This window comes from Cupressus sempervirens, chromosome 3 (assembly GCF_028749045.1).
Source record: "Cupressus sempervirens isolate cs-2001-9-10 chromosome 3, ASM2874904v1, whole genome shotgun sequence".
Classification (NCBI taxonomy): Eukaryota; Viridiplantae; Streptophyta; class Pinopsida; order Cupressales; family Cupressaceae; genus Cupressus; species Cupressus sempervirens.
Genome location: NC_143120.1, coordinates 711,596,892 through 711,624,471, shown reverse-complemented (window position 1 = coordinate 711,624,471; position 27,580 = coordinate 711,596,892). Strand labels below are relative to the sequence as shown.

At 34.7% G+C, this 27,580-nt stretch overlaps 1 protein-coding gene across 6 annotated transcripts; it reads left to right on the top strand.

Annotated features, from left to right (window-relative positions):
- Window positions 1-3,813: 3,813 nt before the first annotated feature.
- Window positions 3,814-26,890, top strand: HUA1 (floral homeotic protein (HUA1)). 6 transcript variants are annotated; one of them, XM_089821635.1, is made up of 16 exons: window positions 3,814-3,879; window positions 4,217-4,650; window positions 4,738-5,054; window positions 11,209-11,453; window positions 15,821-15,883; window positions 16,004-16,114; window positions 16,218-16,280; window positions 16,398-16,631; window positions 23,018-23,055; window positions 23,210-23,256; window positions 23,379-23,443; window positions 23,656-23,721; window positions 25,632-25,745; window positions 25,822-25,971; window positions 26,069-26,234; window positions 26,458-26,890. In XM_089821635.1, the coding sequence occupies exons 2-16, from the start codon at window positions 4,505-4,507 to the stop codon at window positions 26,520-26,522; spliced, it is 1,890 nt and encodes a 629-aa protein (XP_089677761.1). In that variant the 5' UTR covers window positions 3,814-3,879; window positions 4,217-4,504; the 3' UTR covers window positions 26,523-26,890. The 6 variants fall into 6 exon arrangements, with proteins under 6 accessions (XP_089677761.1, XP_089677760.1, XP_089677759.1 ...); XM_089821634.1 differs by having other exon boundaries at window positions 3,814-3,995; XM_089821633.1 differs by having other exon boundaries at window positions 3,814-4,137.
- The last annotated feature ends 690 nt before the right edge of the window (window positions 26,891-27,580 follow it).

Below are 27,580 nucleotides of genomic sequence, written 5' to 3'. Positions count from 1 at the left end.
ATATATATATATATATATAAAGTTGCATAATTTGTTTTCTATTTACTTAAATGATTTTTGATATTAATTTGTCATTGTAGCATTTTATTTACATGTTTCTACAAGTATATCTACTACACCTTGCGCCATCATAATTTCTCATACATTTGCAAAATAAGTTTTCCATTTCTAATTTTCTTTTACGTAAATGTTATCTTTAATAAGTTACATTTACTTTATTTACTCTTGTTTCTAATCCATATATAAAAACATGAATGAGTAGTTATCATTGGGTGGTTGGTGAGTTGTATCTCTAGCTTTTTAAGAAATGCTTCACTTGTATGAAATTGTATGAGTGGCTTGTTTAGGGGTCCTAGGTTTTATTAGTGGATTGCACTCCATACAAGTTCTCATTAGTGTGATAATTTTGAAATGATTTTTTTTGTTAATCTCTTGCAACTTTTTATTATTTTTGTAGGAATTGGGGTAGTTCTCATGTCTGTGTATTTAAAAAATGATAAATTGACTCAAAATAAAGTAGCCTCAATCCCATTCTCTAAACTATTGCTTACAACTTTCTTCCATGTTTTAAATTTTTTCTTTTATTTATAAGGTCATGAAAAATCTTCAACAACCAAGACAAATATTTGATATTTTGGATAGTAGCTTTGAAATCAATATTCCAATGCTATCAGGTAACTCTAGCTTGTCTATAAATTGGCTTGGGTATCCTTACAAAAATTCAAAATTTTGCGAGTAGTCTTTCTCTTAATCGTCAATTGAGTGTTGAAAGACTAGAAGTCATTAATGCTCATACATGTAGTGTAAAAGATTATGAAATAATGACAATGGAAAATACACTTGAGGGAACACGTGCATACTATGTGAAATGATGTATATTTTGTACACACCTTAAAGAGATGTATGGTGACAAATACATTCAACCCTCAAGATTCCAATTAGGACTCATTTATTTCATGGTATTAGAGAATGTTGGAATTTAGAAATACTAGAATTTTCCAATTCTGAAAATTTTATATTTGGAAAATAGATTTTGGAATATGGTTAGAATGGTTTAGTTCACCTAGAAGGTGAGGGAGAAGATGCACTTATTTTACATTTGGTTCCATAAATTTGGAATTGAAATACCACCTGAATAAGGTTTTATTTTTTATTTGTTTGCACAAGGTATGGACCCATAAAATTTTGATGAACACCCAAAAAGATTTGTGAAAAAAAGGTGCCCTCTAGAGTGGAACTAAATTAAAAAATTAGAGAATATTTGTTGTAGAAAAACCTAGATGGCGGATTCGAATTGAGATAAGAAACAACCACAAAAATCTAGAAATTGTGACAAAGTCCTAACCGTGTGAACAAGAATGGGAGGAAAATGACATTTGTAAAAAAAATGGCATCTACAAAATAATTTCTTGTCGTAAGTGCCAAGAAATTCAAGAAATAGGCCACTAAATGCAAGAAAAGCCAAGTAATGCCATTGAAGAACTTACTGTAAGAAAATCCACTCCACCCTTCCCTTTTCACCATAAGTTTCTTCCCTCCCTCACTTCCTATTTTTTTCTGATGCATTTTGGATTTCAAATCTCTAAGAGTGAAGTATAAAAACTCCCATGTCACCGGAGAGACATTATTCTCTACTAGTCATATGACCTCTACAACTAATCGTTGGCTAAGGTGTTTATCTATCAAGTTCACTTACAAGTCCTTACATGATGAGATTGATAATAATAGGGGAAATATTGATTTGAGAATATCTTGTTGTAGTTCAAGTATTTTGGGACTGTGGACCACCAACAACTACTACCCAATTTGTCAATGCCTAAAATAAGCAACATGTAGATCTATGATAAGAAAGTCTCCAACAACTTGACTCATTAACATATGTTATGCACCCTTAAATTTTGCCACATGGTCAATGTCTTCACAAGTTTTTTTGAAGTTAGGGTGGAAATCTATAACATTTCAAGCGATGTAATTCAACTACATTTGCTCGAATTCCAATTCCAATTCTAGTTTTTTAGGTGGAATATAGGAATGTTCATTTTGAGTCAAAATTAGAATATGAAAAAACCTATTCCATTTTCATTTTTCAAAAAAAAAAATATAGAATTAGAAAATTCCAGTATTCAAAAATGTCAGTTCTAGCCCAATTTTATAAAACAAATGAGCCCTAAGAGAAATAAAACCACTACACAAAGAAGTATTGACAACATTTCAAGAAAACATGAAAACTATATAATATATTCTAGTCGATGAGATGAGCTTCATAGGCCCAAAACCACTACCAAAAATTGACACCAGGTTATGTGAAGCAATGCCACATTGATAACATCTCCCTTAGGCAATGCATATACAATTCTAGTTACAAACCTTGTCCAACTCCCACTTGTTATGGATAAACATATCTATGCATCACACACTTGCAAGAAATATATGGCACCAATTTATTACTCTTGTTACATTGCAAACATTTTTTTGCTAATAGGGTGATGATCCAAATAAAATTTAATTTCGTCAAACATTGCAAGACATAAAGAAAGCGAAATCAATTGAACATGATTGGGGATTGTTAATGACACACACAAACAAGAAACTAAATGTAGTTGACCAAGAAGAGTTTGACTAAGCAACATATTTGTTTGCTACAAATGAAGTAGTAGCACCCCATAATAAGAAAAGTATAAAACAATGACATGTACTTATTGCACTCTGTCATTGTTAAAGTACAAAAGCTGAAATGATGACCAACTTTCACAAGAAGTCTTATTATGCATATTTTAACATGTCATGCTTACCACAAATCTATGGATTGAAGTCAACCTTGTCAATGAATTGCTTGGAGAGGTCAAAGATACTATACATCCCTTTGGCTCAAAGTCCAAACATTTGCCAACATATGTTACAATTGATTTTGATAGCTACAATGACCCCTCATGGGATGAGCATCACCCAAACATTGTTCTAATACAACTAATAACCGAAGGTATGTGGACACAATTCCACTAACTGTCACATAGGCTATCACTATACACAAATCATAAGGTCTTACTTTGGATAGGGCCACCGACAATATAGGTAAGACTAAAAGACAATGTCTAACCTTTACAAAAGTTTCAAGAGTCAAATCCCTACAAGGACTTGTCATTTAACTCGCCTTCTCCTACAAATGATATTGCAAAATGAAAAAACAATCTATACAACATTATTAAAAAGAAAGAAGAAGTCCATCTACATTTGATCTTGCATGATGCTCAGGTATGCGATGTTACTTGCACAACCTCTGTTATACTTCTATAGTTCTTGTTTCTCCCATTTTCATTTCAATCAAACTTTTAGTTTTTGACCACTTATAATTTGATAAGTAGGAGATAATTTCCACAGAAAGTCAAATTGTGATATTTCTCATTTTTAGAAGTTTATTGCCCCTCATAAAGATAGGAAAACAAAATATACAATATTTATTTACAAATAAATTTTCAATTGCATTTCACTTCTACGACAAATCTTACCCAAAAAATAACATTCTACATTTGTTTAATTTCAAATCATCCTTATTAGATGTTGCTATGTACAAAATATTGTGGTTCAATAGTGTTTCTTCTTGCACCATTTAATACATTTCTTTTTTTAAAGTTTCACTTATCCTTTTAATCAAAGGCTACTTCTTGCACCTTCCATCGGTGAAGTGCTTGGTCCAATATAAAACTTTGGGTCAATAAGGAAAACCTTAAATATCTTCCAATATTAAAATTTAGGTGAATCGGAAAACCCTCAGCATCAAATCCAATATATAATTTTCCCTCTCCTGACCTATATAGAATACAGTCTATCCGATATAAATTCCCTCTCGATTTACCACAGGGACATTCTTCCTTGAAACCGGTAATTCAGTATTTGCCGTCATTTCATCTTAGAGATCTGATTTTGTTTTTGTGCCGTAAGAACAACCAGTTCAAAAACCCAAAACAAGTTCTCTCAAAAACTTGACGGACATATTGGCAAGGGTTTAACCCTAGGGCTTTGTTCATTTATTATAAATGCGTTTCTTGGGGGTTAGGGTTTTATGACGACCATTGCACTATGGGCTTCTGTTTGTTATGAATGGTAGAGCTATTTAGGGTTAGAGTTTCTTTAATAAAGGTGACGGAGTTTCGGATTTTATGACATTTTATTACATTGGTGTCTGCAACTGTGTAAGTGTTTTTTTAATTGAATGCAGGTAAGGCTTCGGTTTTATCTTAGCTATCGCATATAGCACCAGTGTTAAGTTTTAATGTAAAGGACGGAAGGACCTGATTAAGGCAATTAGAGAGAGCCGTTCTCAGATTTGTCTTTTTTCAATCGAGTTAGGGCTTTTGTAAGGCAGGGAAAGCTTTACCTTGTTTCAGCTATAAATGGAATAACAGTGTTAAGGTTTCTGAAGTTGAGGTCACTTTGGAACTGTTGGGTTTATTAGCTTTGAGCTCTGTAGTAGGCAAGGTGCAGGCCGGTTTTGGATTTTGAAGTCATGGCGCACCACATTTATAATCCGGTTGGACGAGGAAACTCCACACTTGGCTACGGTGGAAGCAGAGGCTATGATAACCCTTTATATTTAAGGGAGAGCGGCGGCGGGGCGTTTGATGCACCGGGCTTTCCGTCCAGAGAGTCTAGGTACTTTTCGGCAGATCCGAAGACACATACCATAGAGCCCGATGAAACCCGTGGACTATCACTTACTAGTGAGCGTTATTTTGACAGGCTTCCCAGCGAGCGGCTCGAAGCTGGCGGCCGGTTTGGCTCTCTTGGAATTGACCGGTATATACCCTCTGAAGTAGCAACCCAGAGATTCGAGTCTTCCAGGTACTACACTGGTTCTAATAGTTCACTTCTTATGAATGGTGGCGATTCATCACACTTCCGCGATAGCGATGTTTCGGTGGGCTATGGGTTGTCTAGCGCTTATTTTCCAGGCAGAAATCTTGCTTCTCCTCCTCTACATCAGGCAGTATGGTCTGGAGCAGATCCTCGGGCTACGGTGGGAGCGGTCACTGGTGTCAAGCGATCTAATGAAGAAGGTATGTTGTACATGATCTCTTTTAGAGACCTGAGATTCGCACAGTGCATACGTTTTTAGTATTTTTTTGTGGACTAAACTGTGCTATTGTTGTTTCCAGTCGTCAATTGATCAATCACTAATGTAACTGTGTATTTGTGTAGAGCTAATGTGTGGAACTCCATTCTTTATAATTATTGTCTGTTTTAATATTTAACAATCAGAAATCAAAGGAATTAAATGTTAAGAATTACAAGGATTGCTGCAGTATTTTTTCCCGTCAAAATTGGAAGAAACAATCTTGAAATGGTTATTGCGTTTGCTAATTCATTATAGAGTTCATAGCAGTATTATTCCTAGAAGTCGTACTCGAGGTTTTGAATATATAAAAAATTCTTAGGACCTGCATCCAGCGTTGTCTTGATCTACTGTAAATGCATCTGCTTTAACAGGGGAGCATGTTCATTAAGTCTTCAATGCAGGTTACCTTTGTAAAAATTAATTTTGTATGCCTTCAGTAAAGCCCAAAATGATGTAGACTGTCCTCATTAGGAGAAGAGGCCAACTGTATTTTGAGCTAGAAGCACCCAGAAGAATATTAAAAAGTATGTTCCTTGCAAATGCACGATCATACTAGTTATAAAAATCAACTTTAATATAATGATACTAATTTGTTGTTTTTTCAAGCCTCTTGTTTGAGGATGTTTGTTGAAGGCATAAAGAGGATTATATTAGCTGAAGAAATTTTAGGATTTCATGGATCTTATAGGGTATGTGGAGTAAACTTGGTCACTGGTCCCATGTCATAGTTGAAGGTACCTTCAAAAGTTTTTTTTTTTTTTTGGAGTAGGAAGTTGATTTTCTTTCTGTAAGCAATTATTTGTGTGCTCTTTTCTTTAGTGTGTATGCAAATGAAGAAAACAGGAGCTGTGGATACATAAGTTGTAGGGCGCATCACTCACCTCTGATCCAGCATGTGCGCTGCCATACCAGGTGCTGATATGGGTACAATATGCTTGGGCACCATGCCTGCTTGTTCCCAAAATGACAAGTAGCTATTTACCATTGTTGATATGTTTGGATATGGTAATTTAGTCATTTGTGGTTGGTATGGCACTATTGGATAAGCATTGGAGTCTTTGGCTTGATCTTAATTCTAATCTTTAGCTGTTCAGGTCATTTTTGTCGAGTGAAGCGAGTCCCATTCACAAGACTTAAGTTGTTCCTTATTAAGTTATTTCTGAAAATCAATAGCATTTTAAGTTGTTCCCCATCAATGTGCGTTAAGTTATTTTGTGAAAATCAATAGCATATTAAGTTGTTCCCCTTATATGTACTGCAATGGGGCCATAGGGTTTCTATTAGCATATTAGCTTAATTTAGGGATTCAATGAGGAGTCTTGGATTAAGATGTGGCAATTCAGGAGCTGGGATTAAACTTAAGTGGCTCCTATCCAAAACACCATATTGATCCTGTTATATGTACTGCAAGGGGACCATAGGGTTTCAATTAGAATATTAGTTTAATATAGGGCTTCAATGAGGAGTGTTGGAATAAGAGGTTGCAATTCAGGAGCTTGGATTAAACTCAAGTGGCTCCTATCCAAAAGATCTAAGTTGTTCCCCTTACGTGCACTTTAAGTGATGTCCCTCTTAATGCACTTTAAGTGATGTAAAATCCAAGGGAGCTGTAGGGTCTCAGAGCCAAAGGGTTTCAAGGAGCTTATTGGCTTAATTTAGGGTTTCAAGGTGGAGCATTGGATCAAGAGCTGATATTAGTTTATATTTTTGAGAGTTATATAACTCTTAGAGCCCTCTTAGAGTTTTCTGTTTTGTTCTGCTGCAACTTGGCTTAAGGCCCGAAACCTCTGGTTATCCTTAATTTTGAATGACATATTGCCTTCACCAGTCAAAAGGGTGTGTTTTGGTGTAAGAGCTTTGGTTTATAAAACTCCACATCAAATTTTTGAAAAGCATGTGATGAAAAGGAAAGGGAGCCATAGGGTTTCCTGGAGCTTATTGGTTCAATTTTAGTTTTCCATTGTGAAGTATTGGATTAAGAGATGCTAAATCAGAAGCTGAGATTAACTTATCTATTAGGCAGTTATTTTGTAACCCTCTTGAGCTCTTTTAGAGCACATTACATTGCGAGTTTCCTGTTTATTGCTGCAGCACCTTGTTGTAAGGTCTGAAAACTTTGAGAATCCCTGATTTTGGAAAGATGTATTGGCCATAGTTGGAAAACTTGCCAAAGCCAAAAACTTGCCAAGCCCCCCAAAAGTTTAATCGGGAAAAGCTCGGCCATTTAAAAAAAAACAGAAAACTCAGGAACGTTAAAAAACTGTTAAAATTTAATTCAAAATACATTTTTTCACAAATTTCAATGAGAAGATGCATTTGATGAGTTCATTATAGAGAACACAAAAGAAACAAGCAGGAGTTTAGATATATATAAATGCATAGTGGGTACAAAATCGCATTCTCACGTGGAATACTGATGGCGGGAAGCATAACAGTAAATAGTTTGTGTCAAACTGGAAGTAAAAACATCATTACAATCGCATCTTCCTCTTCCTAGCTCTACAAGCATACTGTAACTCTCTATTTTACAAAAAATATATAGGTTTTTTGCCTTTTGTTTTTAACAAAAAAAAATTAAATATTAAAAAAAATTCAAATTTTTTTTTTAAAAAAAGCCGATTTTTTTTTCAAAAACTCAGTGATTAATCAGTGATTTTTCCACTAAAACTCGGTGATTTTTTTTGTATCCGTGTCGCGATTATATCTGTGAAAAACACGCCAGTCCCAAAAACTTAGTGATTAGTAGAAACTCGCCGATTATTTGGTGATTATGCCAACTATGGTATTGGCTTTCTGGTTCAGATGGGCGTGTTTTGGTGGAAGAGCTTTGGTTTGTGAAACCCTAGCGCATCATCTTTGCTGCAATCATTTCTCAGGCTTGGAGGCTGATTTGAAGATAGAATTCAGAGTACAGCTTCATTTTTTCTCTACTATATCTAGAAACCTTCACATCTCTGAACAATTTTGAGGACAAGAACAAGGAACACAAATTATCAGATGTAGTGCTGATTTGTTTGAGAGTGTGGCTGCCAAATCTAAGAACGGCTAGGGTTTACAACACCTTTGAGGTTAGTTTGAGTATAATTTCTGAGATATTATGTACCTAAATCTGTATACTTAATTCTTCATTATCTCAGAAATGTAAGAGCAAAATCATTGTGTACATTTCTGGAATTTCTGTGCAGAAAAATATGAATTTCCTGTATTGTTTCCAGGGTCATTATTACACAGAAATTTTTAGGCGTTCTATCAAACACCCTTTATACATGTCAGATGCTTAATCTTCCAACACTGAAATTCCCGCTTTGTAATTGGTTAAGTTTTATTCAGATAGGTATACTGTCCACACATGTTGGTGCCAGATGCAAACCTTCTTATTTGACAGGGTAATATTCAATAATATAAAACTGCGTTGAAGTTGGGCAATATCGTTTATATATGTTCCATGGCATTTTGTACTCGACATCACATGATGTATAGAGCTCATAAATATTGTCGATTATTATAAACCAATATTAATGAGATCAATTAGAGACCACTTTGTTGTGGGCCGCTCTTGATCTTTTGGGCTTTTCATGTAATATCCTATTTGTCGGTGAAAGGTCAACAAAATATGAAATCCATAAACTCTGCCAGCCATTTATGAATTCTGTTTGTGCCGATGCTCATGAATCTCTAAACGTGTCTTAGATATTTGTAGTCTTCACTTACAACAATATGATTCCTAATAATCTGCAGTTTAATAAGCTCTGATTGTGATTCTTGTCTCCAAATCCTACAAGTCCTGAGAAAGCAACACTGCTATGATACCATGTTGTTTTTCTTGGACCGATGCAAATGTATTAAGCACTGCCATTATATTTGGTATATGTCTCCCAAATCACAGTGATCTCTTATTTATATTGAGAATCAACTATGAAGAGACGTTCCCTTCATGCGACACATGTATTTGTTAATCAGGTAATTAATATAATAATAAATTAATCATCTATATATATATATATATCATTATTATATTTATTTCTATCATACATTTATATCTCAATTATATATAAATTTATGCAACATAAGCTATCAAACATCAACAGCCATCCCCTAGCTGTCCCCCTGTACCTTATTGCTCTCAAAGTACTGTTTCAGAAACATCCCCCTTTTTGGGAAAAAAAAACCAATTTGAGGACGGGAAATTCCTGTCTGTGCGTCCCTGTACTGTTCCTGGGACAGGAGCAGGGCAAATTCAGCAGGGGGCACGTCCCCATGGAGCATAGACTTATACAGATATATCATAAATACATGATATGTTCATATTGAAGGTTGTTTCTAAATACTCTGATTTTTTACCATGTATCCCTATCTTATCAAATACATATTGTCCACGAAGTGAAGCAGAAGATTTGGAAATTATTTAAGAATCTGAAGGATTTATTTAGCACTTATTTTATGGCTTTTATTTGTATTTCTTTTAAAGTATTAGTAATATTTAATTATTAAAGGAAGAGCGTGCTTATGTATCTGTTTTTAATGGTACAGAAATTGCTTATTTGATATCTCTTGTAAAACGTGGATTGGAATATGCAGGTTATATTTGATGACAGTTCAATAGTATTCTCAAAGTATCTTGTCATAGAGATTGTAATGCAGAACTAATGAGGATTCTTATAGTAGGACTTACCTAACATTTTTGCTCAGAATTGTAAAAGCCTTTTTTGATGTCATAGTCAGTCACTAAAGTAAAGAATAGAATTTTCAGGCTATAACACATTTCAAAAATTACACTTCATTATGATATTATAAGACTTGCAATGTGTTGCCATAGATGATATAACAGAGTGATTGTGATGAATGTTATCATATAGATTACAATAGAGTTGGTGGATGTTCCAGAACTGTGAGGCAGTGGCAGTTGCCAAAGTAGCGAATTTTTAATTATTTGCTATCCATACAAATTGAGTTGGTGGAAGTTCCAGAACTGTGAGGCATTGGCAGTTGCCAAAGTAGTGAGTTTTTAGTTAGTTACTATCTCATACACAAATGGAAACTTTTGTCTTCAAGGAAGTTTCTTGTACACACACCAACATTTATATTGATAAGACTTGAAATATGGTAGATTCTACAGTAGTTTTTCTATTATTTGTTGTTGTGTTAGCTGTTTGATGTTTTTGGGTTTTGTTTTCCAGAAATCCTCCTATTCCAGTCAAATCTAAAGATTAATAATTTTAACTAACAATTTTATTTATTTGTTTCATTTATAGTTGTTTATCTTTATTGGTTTTGGAGCTGTTTTGTGATATAATTCTATATAGCAGTCACAGGCCTCTATATATTAAATGATTCTATTTAGTATTGAATAAGCGTATGGATTAATAAGTTTATGAATAAAACACAAGTATTCAGTTGCTCCTGTAACTATACATGGATTGATTGCTAGCGTAACAAACAAATCAAGAGGCAATCTTTAGCATGAATTCCACTTGTTTTTGTTTTTCAGTTTCTTTTAAAGTATTAGTAGTGTATTTATTGAGCAGTATCTGCCATAGTATTAATTTTAACTTTTCATGAAGTAGTTTATTATTATAGTCATAGATGTGTACACCGGATATGGATGGAGAGCAAAGTATTACAATACTATCTACAAATGTAGCTTTGGATAATGATAAATTGCAATTTTGCCCTCTTAGGGTATTATGGCTGTAAATATGAATATACCTTATTTTTATTATGTATATTTTGTTCCTTATCTATTAATTATATATACTTAGCGCTAATGCATGGAGTGGAAGCAATTAGAGGTACATAGTTCTACTTATCTGACTGGTTTTTTTCCTGCTGCTGCATTGGTACAATAATACTATTGGATCTTGCTGGATGTCACGCTATACATATATGTTGGTGTATGGCCTTCACCCTACTGTGGTAACTAATTTATTTTTGTATATGTAAATATCTGACCTTTTCTATATCATCTCTTATCGTTTTATGTTACCTGGTTTCATTATTATTATTTATTTCTTTACTTATATATATTATCTACTCTCTATTATGAACATTTCTACCTTATTTTATGTGTCATATTCTTTCTACTATCCCACATATAGTTTCTAATCAGCAAACTTTGGGAGCCTATAACAAATATGGGCAAAATGAGACTTTTTCGTCTTTGAGTGCATTGGCCAAGCGGCCTAGACTGGACAGTTCAAGCGATCTCCCTCTTTACCCTCAGCGACCTGGGGAAAAGGATTGTGCTCACTACATGATAACAAGAACCTGTAAATTTGGAGCTGAGTGCAAGTTTGATCATCCCGCATGGGTTCCGGCTGGTGGAATTCCAGATTGGAAAGAGGTGATTGTTAACTTCTAGTATTGCTTCAATTGTTTTTGAGATTGATACTATTATTTAGTTAATTTTTTTTTATAAATAACAAGTTACAATAACATTGAAGTTGCTGTATGCTACACTTAAATACACATAGGGCTACCATTTCTGTATGTCCGTCACAATTCTGAGATATGAAGCTTGAGGATGGTTGCATAATATATATTTTATTCATTGAGACATCATTTCTGGCACCTGGGATGTGATATACCGTAAATCAAGGGCTTTTTCACCCATATTTACAGACCTTGGGATCATGCATGGGGTCTCCATTTAATGGAATGATCCAATATGGGTCTGATTAGGTTGATAACTGAAATAGTCAATTTAGTTTTGAGCACATAGAATCTAAATGCTCTTTGTTTTATGTAACAAAAGGTGGTTAGACTTAGTTGATATAAATATTATTGGGTTAAATATTGAAATTTCTATTAGTTTTGAAATTTGTCATACTTACCACGTGTCTGGAGCATATATGCTACTGCTAAACTATTAGTCCATTAAGTTTGAAACAGTAAGTGTTGTTTTGAACCTCTGAAATATTGATTTTATTAGTTATACCAGTAACTTCACAAAATTGGGTAAATTATGTTATGAAAATTACAAGTACAGGAAAATTCGGAGTAGAACAAGCACACAACACAGAATTTATGGGGGAAAACCTGGCAAAAATATACCAGCAAAAAACCACGGGCAAATGCCTCTCGATTTTATTTCTCAGGAATTTTCACAGTTCCAACAATGTTCAAAATGTATGAACAAGGCTTCGAGTTGCATATAACAACTGAGTTACAAAGTCCAAATTACAAACCATGTACTAAATTTAGTAAGTACGACTCCTACAACTACATGTAATACATCTGTCAAAATCACTACTTTTGGTAACTCACCAAAATGCGAGTCATAAAATCTTTCTAATATAAATACCTACATGAGCATCTATGATGACTCAACCCCTTTTGATGACAAAACTACAACTAGTGGTTAGCTAGGATGACTTACATTCCAACAAATTATTCATTGGATGTTTGCCTCAGTCATATGCGACACTAGCGCCTATACTTTGCAGTAATGCAAGCAAAGCTTCAGTTTATATAGATGACATTTATTGTCTGTTCTTACAATGGACTTTTTAGGATGAGCAATTTAGAATCTTGGTGTCTTTGTGTCTATTGGATCTAGGTCTTAACTAAACATTATGCACAGTGAATTTGGTCGTATTTGAATTTTTAAAACCTCTTTGGAAAATATAAGTTGATCTTGGTAGGCTTTGCTAGCATTGATCACTTGCTTGTTTTTTTTAAATGCTTGACACCAAGAATATTGTGGCCTTTTTAACTTTCTGCAAAGATGTGGGACTGACTTCAAAAGAAAAGTATCTTGCACCATTAATATGCAATACCAGCTGATGTCAGTATTTTGCGCCATTATTACGCAGTGCCAGCTGATGTCAGATATGATATGCGAAATGCTAGGAAGCTGTTTATAGCAGATATCCCTTTGCCAGCCTGCAAGCTCCTGTCAAGTTGTTATTTGCAAACAGTTAGAGCTGTATATCCATTCTTAACAAGTTATCAAATTTAATAATTTTCAGTTTTCATTAGGAACATTCCTCTAGGGACCAAGTGATGTCCGAGGGGCTTAGGTACTTGTAGGTTTTGCCTTTTTTTCTAGGTCTGAAAAGTCTGCTGTGTTTGGTACGTAAAGCTAAAAAGGAAACCTTTTGATGAAAAAATGCTATGTTCAATGTAGTCTTGGGATGTCGGTTTGGGGATGGCAATGGAATGGTAGTTAGGATGTTGAGCTCTGAGTGGGATAGAGGAGTGTTATCGCTAGTGGGGCTGAGGGACAGTCCCACAAACATTCATGGCAAATGCCATTTTCACAATTCTATCTATTTGTTTTATGCAATACCAAGTCCTCACTGCTTATGAAAGTTAGTGATTTGTAATGAGGCTTAGTTGCCCATTTACAATTTATTGGAGGACTGTTTTTGCAATTAAAGTATTTTACTTTTAAAATTTCAATCTGATTTGGTTTGTTTTGAAGTTATTTTAATATCTGTTTCCCTGCTATCCCAAAGTTTTGGGATCTTTTTATGTTCCAAAGACTGCATCCTCATGCTCTTGCATTTGCTCCATCCTAGAAGCATGGACAAACACTGAATTTTTTTTGAGGTTAGAAGACCTGATTACTTAATAGCAGCATAATCTGACAAGCAACATCAAGCTGCAACATCAAGCTTAATATGAGAGACAAGTATAAACAGTGTTGCCTCTTCTGCTGATGCGTGTTATTCAGGCCTATGTTATGATGTACCCCACTAGATGCCCTGGTACCAGAACATGAATGGTATGGGGAATAAACTGCTATTGGCATAAGATATTTTGATGAATTCTGAGGATAAGCAAGATCAACTTTGTGTCAGTGGGTAGTTGAATGTGAGTGTGATGGTCAGTTACTGTTTATTGGGGCAGGAGGTGATAGGGTGTGTTGTCAAGTTTTGATTGTTGGTAGGTGCACTGTGGATGGGATCCAATGCTTCACTGCCTCTACTGATCCTGTTGTTTTTTTGGCTCTTGACATCTCTGATTCCCTTCTTTGCCCATGCAAATCATAGTATAGATATAATGCTTAGGAGGATGGGCAATTTGAGCTCTGTTTTTTGTAGCTGAAAACCACAATTTCAAGAGTTCCCCAAGAGACCCCTGAACTTACTGATTAATAACATATATATCAAGAGGTCGAAGAGGTCACTTATTTTGACTTGTCAGTTGCAACTCATTTTTCCCGATCCTGAATGTGCATGTGCCTACACATACCTATATATTCTTATGTAAGTATTACTTCAGAATGTGTAGTAATTAATATGCCTACATTTTAATCCACACTTGTATTAATTACCTACCATTTTCATTGTGTAAGTATTTCTTCAAAATTTGTATTAATTAAGTAATCATTATGTAAATTTGGGAAACAATATTGATTACGACTTCTGATCTTGTACAAAGTTTAAATGCTTCCTATCTATGGCATATAGTATCGATTCTTGGCAAATATTTCAATCAACTTATTTCAAGTTTCTGTACATTTTATCAAGGAGTATGTATTGGTTTTGCTTGCTTACTTAAAAGTTACGAAACATTTTTTGGTCATGAATCATATTGGACATGTTTTTTTGTGTCATGATAATATAATTTGGTTCTATTGAACCCATTTTACCAGATTTGTGGGCCAAGCTGTTCGATCAAGGTCAGTTTAATTTAGATTCAAGATGATCCAGTTTGGTGCAGGATACGTCCGTTCAACTGTTTAACAATTTTATATTATTATTTGTTTTAAATTATTTTTTCCATAGTACTTGAATAATCCATTTATGTTCTGTAACCTCCGAAGGCCATGGCTCCTAATGATTCGGTCCCAGGCTGGTAGGCATCTCAGATTGTGATGCTGGATCCAATCCACTGCAAGCACCCATTCTTTGAGACTATATATGTTTTTCTTAAAAAATCATTAATGATTTTATATTGCAATTTGCAACAATATTACTATCTTATATTAGCTATATTTTTATATTATTATATAAAATTTAAATATATTTTATAATTAATTATTATATAGTAGGAATCTTATTAATATTTGTGAGGTTTGTCAAATTTTCTCTTAATGAAATAAAAAATACTAAAAAATATGTATGTTGTTTCTTCTGCAAATTAATGATTTCTACATGATTTTTTGACAGATGAACCTTCTTTTTTCAGATATATGAACCCTAAGCTGGATGTGAACCAGAATTAGTAACATAGTTTTAAACTGACAATCCTAGCATTTGCTATGAATACAGTTTTATAATAACAATCAAAGATTTTGCTTTGAAAATATGGTGTTAAAAACTAGAGGGCCCTTTTTTAAAAACACTTTTGGGACTCTGTGTCTATAAGATTTATAAGCCATAGTCAGCTATTGGCCTATACAGGTGATTTAATTATTGGTATGGTTGGCATGGTTTCTTCACATAGTTTATTCACTTTATTGTATGTATCCATGTGTTGAAATCTAGTTGGTATGAACAATCAGCAATGACAGGGATTATTGTTTTCATTTTGTCTGCTTTACATGTCGCAGGGTAGCCAGAGGCATGATGCTGTATTCATGTGAAATGAACTTTTGCATGGGTCTAGATAGGATCTTAAACTTAAAAAGAAAACAGTGTTTTTGATTATTTCGTTGATTAGGTTGTAAAATCAGCAATCTGCCAATCAATAATCATAGGAATTCTCTCAATATATTGAAATGACTGGATATGTGCCATTTCATTTATTGTGTGGTTACAGGTATCAACTGTTGCCTCAAACAGTGGTCCACCACCGGAGAGACCAGGCGAGTCTGAGTGCCCTGTAAGTTTAGCTGCACTGCATTGAATGCTTGTATTCTAGGATCTGTTCTTGTTTGTAATATTTTTAGAATTTTATTTGCCTATTTTCTTAAATAATTGGATCTCCTACGATGAAACTCAGTACTATATGAAGACTGGCATCTGCAAATTTGGTGCTAAATGCAAGTTTCATCATCCCAAAGATAGGATGGAAACTTCAAAATCATTGGAGCAGAAGGCAGATGGAAGTGAGGTGGGTAGTTTTGAATTTGCATTCTTAGCACTTATATTTATTCTTGGGCTTTGCAAGTTTGGCTTCTTTTTGAACTAAATTGAATTTTGCTGTATGATTTTAGGTGAAAACTGCTGAATCTAATGGTGAGCAATTACCCAATAGGCCAGGAGAGCCTGAGTGTGATGTAAGTATAAGCATACACTAAGTTTATAGTTATTGCCAACTTTTTGTATCATTTTCCTGAATTCATCTGATCTAATTCAACGCTGCTTGTTTCTCTTAATTCCGTTTGTGGATTAAGTATTTCATGAAGACCGGGAGCTGCAAATTTGGCGCAAAGTGCAAATATGACCATCCCAAAGATAAACGGGGATCTGGAAATGCTTCAGATCAGAAGGTTGAAGTTGATGGTGTTCGAACTGGTGTAAAAGATGAATCAGGTGTAGCTGGATCTGTTGATGGAAAAACAGATAAAAAATTTACTCCTGTGAAGCCTGCAATTGGTCAAAACTCTAAGGGCTTACCAATAAGACCTGTAAGTATGTGTTTATATGCATGAGCTGGTCTTACCGTGGGATCTAAGCAATGCCTGACATATTGGATTTTTATATATTTAGATAATTCATAATACGTTGTTACATTTTTCAGGAGGTTCCTAGCAATTGGAAAACCTGTCATTGGACGTACCCCAGGAAATTTTCTAATGTTCCATTTATTGTTGTTGTGGGTTTTTACTTATTGACTTTAACTAAACTTGATTGGGTAACACTGTTGGTTTTTAAATGATTGGAACATTAACCCTGTGTTCACAATAAGTAGTAGGCTGGAGCCAAGATTTTTATTATTAAATTGAGAATTTATAAATATGATTCCATTTAGTGTAAGCACTGGTAGGAAAGAACAGAATAAGAAAACCTCCAGTCTTGCTCAGGACTTGTTTAGTCCGGATTATCAGAATACAAATCCCACACTTTTATATGCTGGTCGGATGCTAAAGAGGATAGTTAATCCTCTTTTCACAAATCTATTGTTATTCAATTATAGTTAGAAATTCTTGTGTTCACAATATGCTTGAAGAACTAACATTACATAGTGTACCCTATTACTAGACAACCAGACAAACCCGGTTTATCACCAGCTAACAACAACAAAATACATCTTAAGACTATCCCTAATACTTGGAGGTAGGCACACTTCTTATCTGCTTTTAAATTACCTTCACAAAAACCTGCAGAAAACAAAAATACACTTCCTCATTTCAGACTTAACAGCACATCATGCAGAGTGAAGCACAATATATTTTACTGAGAAGAGATCAGTACCAGCTGAGAGAGAGAGAGAGAGAGAGAGAGAGAGAGAGAGAGAGGGAGGGAGGGAGGGGTATGTTTTTGACCAAGAGCATATCATAATTTGTAGGCTGCAGGATTGTGAGGTTATCCCTAATATTAGCCTTACCCTATCAAGGTCACATAGAATCTCTGCCTTAAATTACCTCCCTGCTAAGGCTAGCAATATCTGTTTGATTGTTATAAATATGCCTAGCCATTGCAGTGAGCACTTTTGCTATCTCTGGGATGGCCCTAAAACTAATCTTTGCAATTAACAAATTGATTACCTATTCACCTAAAAAGCGCTCACCAAATTACTCTGTTTTTAACATCAACAATCAGCCTGATTGCATCAATCTATACCTCTGCGTCAAACACCTCTGTCTATTACCTACACCCAATTTGATCAGAGTATCCGTGACCAACGACCTTAGAGCCACTAGAAAGGAATTACATCAAATTGTAGGAGGACCAGATAAATAAAAGAAAGATGGACTACTTACTGGAAAATGTTTGGAGAGATGATTAAAGCAAGTTGGCATTCAACAAATGCATTAATTGTCATAATTAAAAGCTCATGTTGTCATTTTGAAACTTCAAAGACGACACATTTTTCAATATATAGAAAATACCCCCATGTCAGCCATATTTGCTTTAAGGAGACATTCACCTAACTAAAATAACTCATGGAAATATATTCCCTACTTGCTAAAGCTTATATTATTTATCATTCTCGATCTGATCCTAAGCAAAAATAAACTACTAACATATAAATAACGAATGATAGGAAATGGGGTCAGCTAAAAAGAAACATGACAGGATAAAATAAGTAGTGTAAGATCCACAAAATATTCACACACACGCACACACACACATATGTATACAAAGGCAAAAGTCCATCATAATATATACATAAAGGCAAGAATCCATTTCTCTATATATATTTATATGTAAGAAAGAAAAAGGAAAAAAATTCGTAAAGGAAGACTATCTTTACAAGGAATATATAATACAATACTCTTTTGTATTTCAAGTGTTCTAGCCATTTTCCTATATGGAAAGCCTATTTTAAACATAAAGGGCTATAACCAAATCATCCATCTTTCGTAAAAGGGATAATTCTGAAGTATGTAGATTACTATCAAGTCTACACTATCTGTAATTGTGTAAGCTACACCATAATCTACTCAAAGCCAAGCTACACTATAATAGTGTAACAAGGGGACTTGCATCCCTCCCAAACTTCAAAGTACCTGTCCTTGAGACATCCCTGCACTGGGTACTTTTGTACACAAGTACCCCCCACCTTGCCATTTCACAACCATGTTGTCATTAGAATGTGTACTTGGATTTCTACTTGAATTTTGATTGTTATTATTGGGTACGTAATATGTTACTATGTTGGCTGTTCAATGGTTCTAGTTCATGTTGCAGTTTTTCTATGTTAAAGTATTTTAATTTGGTATGTTATATTGAAACTTCATTACATAACTAGCATTTCAAGTTCTATATATATACGATACAAAATCCCTCCCTGATGCGTCCTCCCCTTGCTGCCATCCCCCGCTGTCCCGAAAATGAGGTCCATTTCCCCCCCCCCCGTCTTGGAAACTCGTCCTGACATATCCTAGTATTGGAGTAACATTGCAGTATAATCAACCTAGAGCCTTGCCCTTGCCTGATGCCTTGGAATGAGCCTCATTGAAATTGGCCTTGTCATGTTCATTATCACTTTGACCTACTTAATTAGCCAAGAAACATGCAAGGCTTTTCCATTCCTTGCATGACCGAACATACATATTGCTTAGAAGAAAGTGCTAGTTGCTAGTAATAGTTGGAATCTTCTTCGCAAAAGCTGAGTAGTCGTTAATAATTAGAATGGGAGAGACAAAAACTGGATCTTTCCTTACCCCATAATCACTCCCCTTTGAGATGCATAGTTTATTATCTATATGGTCTAGAACATCATCCTGTTCTGTCAAAAGGAAAATTTCAAACAAGCTTTCATAGAGGTAAGCTGCTTTGTCCCTATCAACATGAGGATTATAGCTACAAACATGCTAATCATCTTTGTGTTTGATCTCTTGCCCAACGTCGAGAATTTCTTGCCCAAAACTCTCAATATAGCCCTTAGAATTTTCCTAAGTTTGATCTCTGTTATCTCACCCCTGAAGGATATTTGAGTGAGAGCATCCATTGTTAAAGATAGCCACACAACAGATTTTGAGGAGAAAAAGTTCTCTAGAATCAACCAAAAATTACTCATAATCCTCTAGAGAGACTAGTTTTGTAAATAATTGCCGATGATAATTGTGTGGGAGCCCGCATAAGGCAGATACTCATAACATAACAAGCTTCGAAAAAGGTGAAGATGATACCCTATCAAAGCATATAAATAAATAGATATAAACCTAATCAGAATTAAACTCATATTTATATTATAACAATATTCATATATTCTTATATAAGTAAAAATAGATAAGAGAAATATTCCCACCTATATAATAATCAATGAAAACATAACAAATTGGAAGTATATATGTATATGTATGAGTGTATGTTATATATATAAGTTGGATAAGATAATTCTAATGAATCTCCAACAGGAGACCACAAAGAGGGTCTAAGGGGTTGAAAACTTGCAACGAAGGAACAACCAACAATGGGAACACCAAAAAGTGCCCGAAAAGAGCAACAAAGCAAGAACCCAACAGAAGATTGGAAGCAGAAGCAAGTAGTCCATAAGCAATTTATTAGAAGGAAATTTAGGTTGTTCTTCATGCTTTTTACCCAACCACTAATCTACTTACTATGATAGTCATCCAAGGGGAATATGACAAACCTTAGAACCCATATTATGGTCAACCTCTTTTGCACCATCTTTATGAGACCCCACAACTTCCATAAAGCCCATTTTTTCCTTGGACGAGTCCATATCCTTGTTATTTAGTTTGGTTTCTTGGTTCATTAATATATCTGGATTCGAGTTAGAAATTCAATTTTACAATACACTGTTTGTTAGGGGCATTCACACCCTTAACATTCCATGTAAGAAGCATCATGGCTCCTTGGGAAGGACATTCCCCTTGCCAGCATAGAACAAGTGAGTTTGATTTGGCTTTCAGCAAACCCATTCTTAATTCATAGCTTGGATAAGGATTTCAAACGCCTCTTTTTATTTGGCTTGGCACATTCTGGGATCTCCTTGCTCTCATCTGATTGCACAATGCCTGCGAAGCCCTGCAAAGTCCTGCTACTCACTTTCCCTCTGATTCTGTTCTATCATCATTTTCTCCTCCTATGATCTGGTAGTCAACTTTTTTTGGAGAGTAACTTCTTCCTCATCAGCAATTTTGTGTACATATTTCTCCATAAGATTTTTGATCCCCACATTGCACACATAATTTAAAATAATGCTCACCTCTCCTCCACCTTGTCTTCTATCCTTAATCCTTCGTCCACTTCATTCATCGAATGGCTTTCGTCTTGCAATCTTCTCTCATTTACTGAAGGCAGCAACATGTTAATCTACATATCAATTACTAACTCAGAAGAGGCATCCATAGAAATTTGTTCTTGAGATTGCTTCTCTTATTCCTCAGGTACATATTAACCATCTTAGACTTGTTCTAATCCTTACCAGCTATTTCCCCTTCAACAGTGCTTTCCTCTGCAATCTTGCATTCAAAATTCTCCTTTATATTACCTACTACCTTATCTGATTATTCCCAACTGTCCCTTATATTTACTTTTATACCGTCAATATTATTTGGGGGATTGATAAATGTTTTTTCCTTATTGCTTTCCTCTAAAGTCTCAACAATCTCTCAATCTTCCATCTCTTTAGGTTGGGCAGAATGTCTTTTTTGACATCTGTTCATAGGGCTATTATTCCTGACAACAAATCCCCTATGTGGTCATTGAACCTCATGTTGAGTGGCTGAGCCTGGGGAGGAATCTTGATCAATTCTATTGCTAATTGAGTCCTTAAAACACTGGTTTTATATTACAATTTACAGTTTCAATGTAAGTTCTATAGATTTCAGAGAGTTGATATTATAATAACGTGGGGCCATGTCACCCCCTTTTTGCCACGCACATCGTAGACTTGGACGCACCGGGGACTTGGAGACTCCATTCCTCCGTCCCCAGTGGTGCGACCAGATTCCACCACCTCCTCTGAGGACTGGGGAATGTCCCAGTGTTAACTATTTGCTGTTTTGACTATTTATATTCAATGTTTGATATTCAATTCAATGCAATGTTCAATTATTTACTTGTTTCATCTTTATATCTTATATTGCAATAAATCTTTTCATAACTAGCATTTTATGTACCATATGTATACTATATACAACCCCCCTAGTCCCCACACTGTCGACCCCCTGCCATTACCAAATTAAGGCCCCTCTGCCCCTCTGTCCTGGAAATTTGTCCCCCCGTTCCCCTGTTCCCCTGTCCCCCAGGGTGGTGCAACTATGGTTAATATAAAACCATCTTTGCTGATATAGCACAGTCCGAGTATGAAAACATATCATCCACATATCCTAACAAATTCCCCAACTTATCGCATAATTTCTAAAAAATTAAACCTTAAAAGCTTAAGATCCCGGGGGTTAAAATTCAGATGCCAGTATAAGAAAATAAAATTGTGCTTTTCACAGTATGGGAATTTACTATATAGGAATTAATTTTTTAGTTTAGTGTTATAGGCTAATCAACAAAATGGTCCCGTAACATGTTAATACCTTCCTCTTATCCTGCTACCTCTTATCCTAGAGTCCCGTAGCCACCCCATCTAGCAAAACCTTATAGGTTTTGCAATGTCTATGCATACATACCTTCAATATTGGCATTATTGATTTCATTGGTGCATTTATCATTCTGTTCCACCTCGAGTGTTTATCTGCCTTTTTTGGTCTGATTTGATGATCCCTGGTGAAGCTGGTGGTGCCTTGGTTTCCTTGCCTTCTGGGTTTGAAAGGCATCTCTCTCTTACCATTTCTATTGTATTTGCAATCTCTATAAATTCCATTAGGGTTTTCTTGCAGACAATTATGATTGATTAGATTGTTCTAGGGAGCCAGTTTTAGGAAACCTTCCTCAAGATTTTGCACTAAATGATACTTGTTACATGAACGGGGTGGATATTCCCAGGATTAGCTCAAAACGTGGGAAACTGTAGGGACCATTGATAAATTCTATCAAAACCCCTAGCTCCTGCTTGTCTAGCCTCTTTGGATTTGACAATCTCCTATCCTTGATCAGTATTTGTAGGAGGAAGGGGAGCTCAGCTCCTCTGCAAAATGCAGAAGAATACTAGTGGTAAATAATAATGTTGGTTTTTTGGCTTCCTTGATGAGAAGATTGGGGATTCTGTTTGGAGGTTTTAATATACTTCATAGCCAGTTTTATGGGTCAATGTATGTAAAATGTTGACTCCATTTAGAGATATTTGTTTCTTCGTAACAGTTATCTTTGAAATTCTATATTATTGATTTTATTAGGAACATTGGATGTTATAATAACTATAGAATTAAATTAAATTAAATTATTTTCATCTATAATAATTATAAATTATATAATTTTGCAGGCTGAAACAGACTGTCCTTTTTATGTTAAAACAGGAAGGTAAATCTGTAAATTTTATACTTTCCCTTCGTAGCATATTTTACTGTTTTAATATAATTTGTTAACAATATGCTTAATTTTGATGTTTTTCGAACCAAAATGTTGAACTGGTGTACTTGTAAATTTGACTGGACTATATACTTAATTCATTCAGCTGCAAATACGGAGCGAATTGCCGATTCAATCATCCAGAGAGAACAAGTATGTTATTGTGGAAATAGCAAGGGAGATAATGAAATATATTTTATTTGATTTTCAAGGTTGCTTATTTGCTTTTTTAATGTCTGCAAGGCTTGTCATCTATTGGCTTGTTTTTTTGACAGTAAATCCAACATCTACTGTTGTGCCATTTATTGCCCAGAACCAGCCTTTAGTTGGTTATCCAGGGGTAAGCTAAACCTTTCTATTCGGTTGGTTCTGCTTTTGGTATGACAACTTTTGAATCTAATTTATTCTAATGTAATCTTAGTTTAATCAATCTGCTATTAGTATTATAGATTATTCAGTTGAAGTTTCTGTTTTCCGAGAACCTTTCTTTTGAGGATTATGAAGTGAATGGTATATGATGCTGATCACAATTCTTCTGTACAAATCATTCAGATGCTTCCACAACACCCCTCAGGAGTCAATATTCCCCCCCAGCGCCCTGGACAGCCTGAATGTACAGTAAGTACACTTCTTCAATATTTATTTTGTTTGAGTGGAATAAATATTTGCACTTACGCACTATTACTTGCATTTTGCTCTACATATATAATGAATGATTTTGGTTTTTGGTTGGATGCATGGAACATACAGTCAATTCATTTCTTCCTTTCCTGTTACAACTTAATGATCATTGTTTTGGCATTACTTGAGCTATTGGAGAAATGATTATTTTTGTGAAAACCTCTTGGGCATGAATCCTGATGTGCAACTGCTGTATGGTTGAAAATTTTGCTACATTATTAATTAATGTTATTATTAGGGATTGCTTCTACAATATTCCACGTGTTTTTCAGATTATCATAGCTGATCTTTATTTTATTGTGAATGGAATTCTGCATTGCTTATGTATTCTCGATTTTAATAAGTGACCTGTATGGAACCGAACCTTTCCTTTGATGTCATTGGATGTCCCATTAGAAAGGGGACTGGATGCATAATCTTGCCAGTTTCCAAGGCTTGTAAGGCTTATTGTTTCAAAATATGGTTGAAAATTTTGCTACTTATTAATTAATGTTATTATTAGGGATTGCTTCTACCATATTCCACGTGTTGTTCAGATTATCACAGGTGATCTTTATTTTATTGTGAATAGAATTCTGCATTGCTTATGTATTCTTGATTTTAATGAGTGAATGAAACCTTTCCTTTCCTTTCCTTTCCTTTCCTGTCATTGGATGTCCCATTAGAAAGGGAACTGGATGCATAATCATGCCAGTTTCCAAGGCTTATAATGGTATGATTTCATTTATTCATCAGTGGCCAAACAGAGTAAAATGGATTTCAATGGCTTGGGATTAAAATGTGCAAGTTCTTGGGGACCTAAAAAACTAATTTTTTGTGGTGCATAGCATGTAAACTTCCTACATTAAAACAAACTATTTTGTTTTTAAGCATCAGAGTTTATTTAGAAAACACAAGGTGGGAGTCCTAAAATAGTAAACCATACCACTGTGGATCTGACCCATTATTTTAGGTTTAGATTTGTGCTCCTCTAATGCTTTCATTTAGTCAAAAATTAGAAAAGAAATCTTCTAATACTTTTACTAGTACTAGTACAATTAGTTATACTAATACTAGTACTAGTAAAATCACCAATTTTATTGGGACCCCTGGCTTTTTATATATCCAGATGGAAAATAGTAAAAAAATGTTCTGTAAAAAAATTCTTAACGGTGTCAACTGAACTACAACAATCACTGTTCCGGAAATAAAACAAAGAAAATATAAGAAAATACTGCTAATAATTAATTACCCAAATATCAAATGAGTCACGAGTCATGACATGATGTAGCACACAGCTTTGTCCAGATGAAAAATTCTAAAATTGATGAATAACACTAATAACTTAAATATTAAATGAGTCACAAGCCATGACATGATGTATCATACAGGGTTGTATTATTGTTTCAAAATAGTATTAATAGATATCAATGATCATCGTTAAATTCTGGGGAGCCTGATCTGAAGTCTATTTATATCCTGTGTTTTTTTGCATTTTAATGCAGTTCTCCTTGTTAAAAGGGTTCACATTTACGTATGTGCATTATTTTTGCATTGTTTTAGCTATATGCATGCTAATATCCATCCTTTTCAACCAGTATGTGAATTTTCAAATTCAAGGGTTGGAAAATGGCTTATCTTTGCAATATGTGTTTTCTATTAGTGTTGAAGTTGGTTTCTTTCTAATACATAATATATTTTGCCATTTTTTTCCAAGAATGATCTTGTGAGTTTGGTGTCTTCTTTATGAGGCTCTGTTTCTCTGTATTATTTCTACATGCATGCTCTGTTGTAAGCAGACTGATAAATTCTGTCAAAATACTCTATAATTGTTATCGTGTGCTCAATGCTTGAATGCTTGTATGTAGTTCTATATGAAAACTGGTGAATGCAAGTTTGGGCCATCCTGCAAATTCAATCATCCTTTAATACGGCAGGAACCACATCAAAAGCTGACTCTTGCAGGCCTTCCAAGGCACCAGGTGCGTTTCCTAATCAGAATTTGCTGATGAAGTTTATCATGAATATTTGGCTCATATGATGCACTCTATTTCACAGGGTGAAACTATCTGCTCATTTTATCTGAAAACTGGTATCTGCAAGTTTGGTGCAAACTGTAAATTTGATCACCCCCCTCCAGCAGAACTTGACCCTTCATATGTTCAGCCGACTGTAAAGTTGACACTTGCAGGCTATCCTCGTCGTGAGGTAGTGGCCTAATCAAGCATGTGTGTTTATCTCTTGCACTTCAATTTCTTTGGCTATTTTTGAGTTTGATAATTCTCTGGAAATTCATCTCTTTTAGGGAGAGCTCACTTGTGAGTTCTACATGAAAACTGGAACCTGCAAGTATGGGTCAACCTGCAAATATGATCATCCGCCACCAGGAGAAGCGGTAGCCAAGGCTGTTGCAAAGGCATCGACTAATGGAAATGCTTCAAATGATGAAAATGAATTGGACACAGATCTAGGTAGGATTAATGACCTGTATTTGATATAATTTTGTTTCTGGAATTATATCAAGATAGTGTAACACTCAAATAAATGACTAGTTAACATTGAAAATTTATTGTAAGGAGTTCCAAATTTGTATTTTCATGAAGTTATAGATTGGATTTTCATGAAGGCATTTATCATTGAAAAGCTTTGTGCGATAATATTTCAGCATTTATAAGTAAATTTTGTGTTCATCAGGTAAATCTGAACCTAAACCCGAGGGAGATGCCCAAGATGACGAAGATGAGCAGAATTTGTTATAAGCTAACTAAATTTGGAAGTTGAAGCTGCAGCAGCAGAATTTAGTAAAGTTATCGATTTTGATAGTTGAAGAAGACGGCAAGTCAAACACATTATTAGAAGACTACTTGTTTCATCTATTGTTTAACTAGTCAGTTCACTGGCTGTGGATCTCGTTCATCAATACTCTTGGCTTTTGTGAGATTGGTTGGAAACTGTCTATACGCTAAAATTTTGATGGTGTGTTTTATTTTTTACTCTGATCTAGATGACTTGTTTGTGGTGGATATTTTTGTACCACGGGATACCTTTTAATCATGTATTTCTATATTACATGTATTTATGGTTTAGTTGATTACAAATTGTGTGAATAAAAATCTTGCTTATATAATTTTTGTACTTTATTACGAAATATCTGAATCTAAAAGGTTGTTCTCTGAGCTAGATATATGGGGACAAAGAGTGTCCAACCAAGGGGGGTTCTGTTTGTGGAAATAAAATGATATCACCACGAGCTGACTGAATTTCCATACAACTTCGTCAACTTGTTTGTGATAAGTTGATCTTTTACTTTTAGCCTGAAAAAATATTAATGATACAAATATTTTCAAATTATAAAAACACCCATGGTTGTAAGTAGAAGTCTTATGTAAAGAATTAGAGTCCGTCGTTTAAGAAATTGAGCGTGGTATTATTCTTATCAGTATTCAAGTGAAAATCACTTAGCAATTTTACAATGTTACTGTATGTTTGACATTTACTCTCTTTGAATTGTCTAATCAATGTTTGTCCATTCGAAGCTTGAATGAAGAAACTATAATAAGTGTGTATAATAATGTTAATAGAAAATGTTGCTGTTATATTATATGATTCTTACAGTTGTTGGCACAAATTGAAATATAGTAAGTAGAAAATCCAAAGACATTGAAATGGTAATGCAGTAGATTTTTTGGCCAAACTCATTGGCCCATCTTTTTAGAGTATTCACATAATTCATCTCATAGGAATGAATGGAATATAGTTCTGATCATAAGAATGAATGGAATATGGTTCTCATTATAAAGAACTAGCAATGAATGAG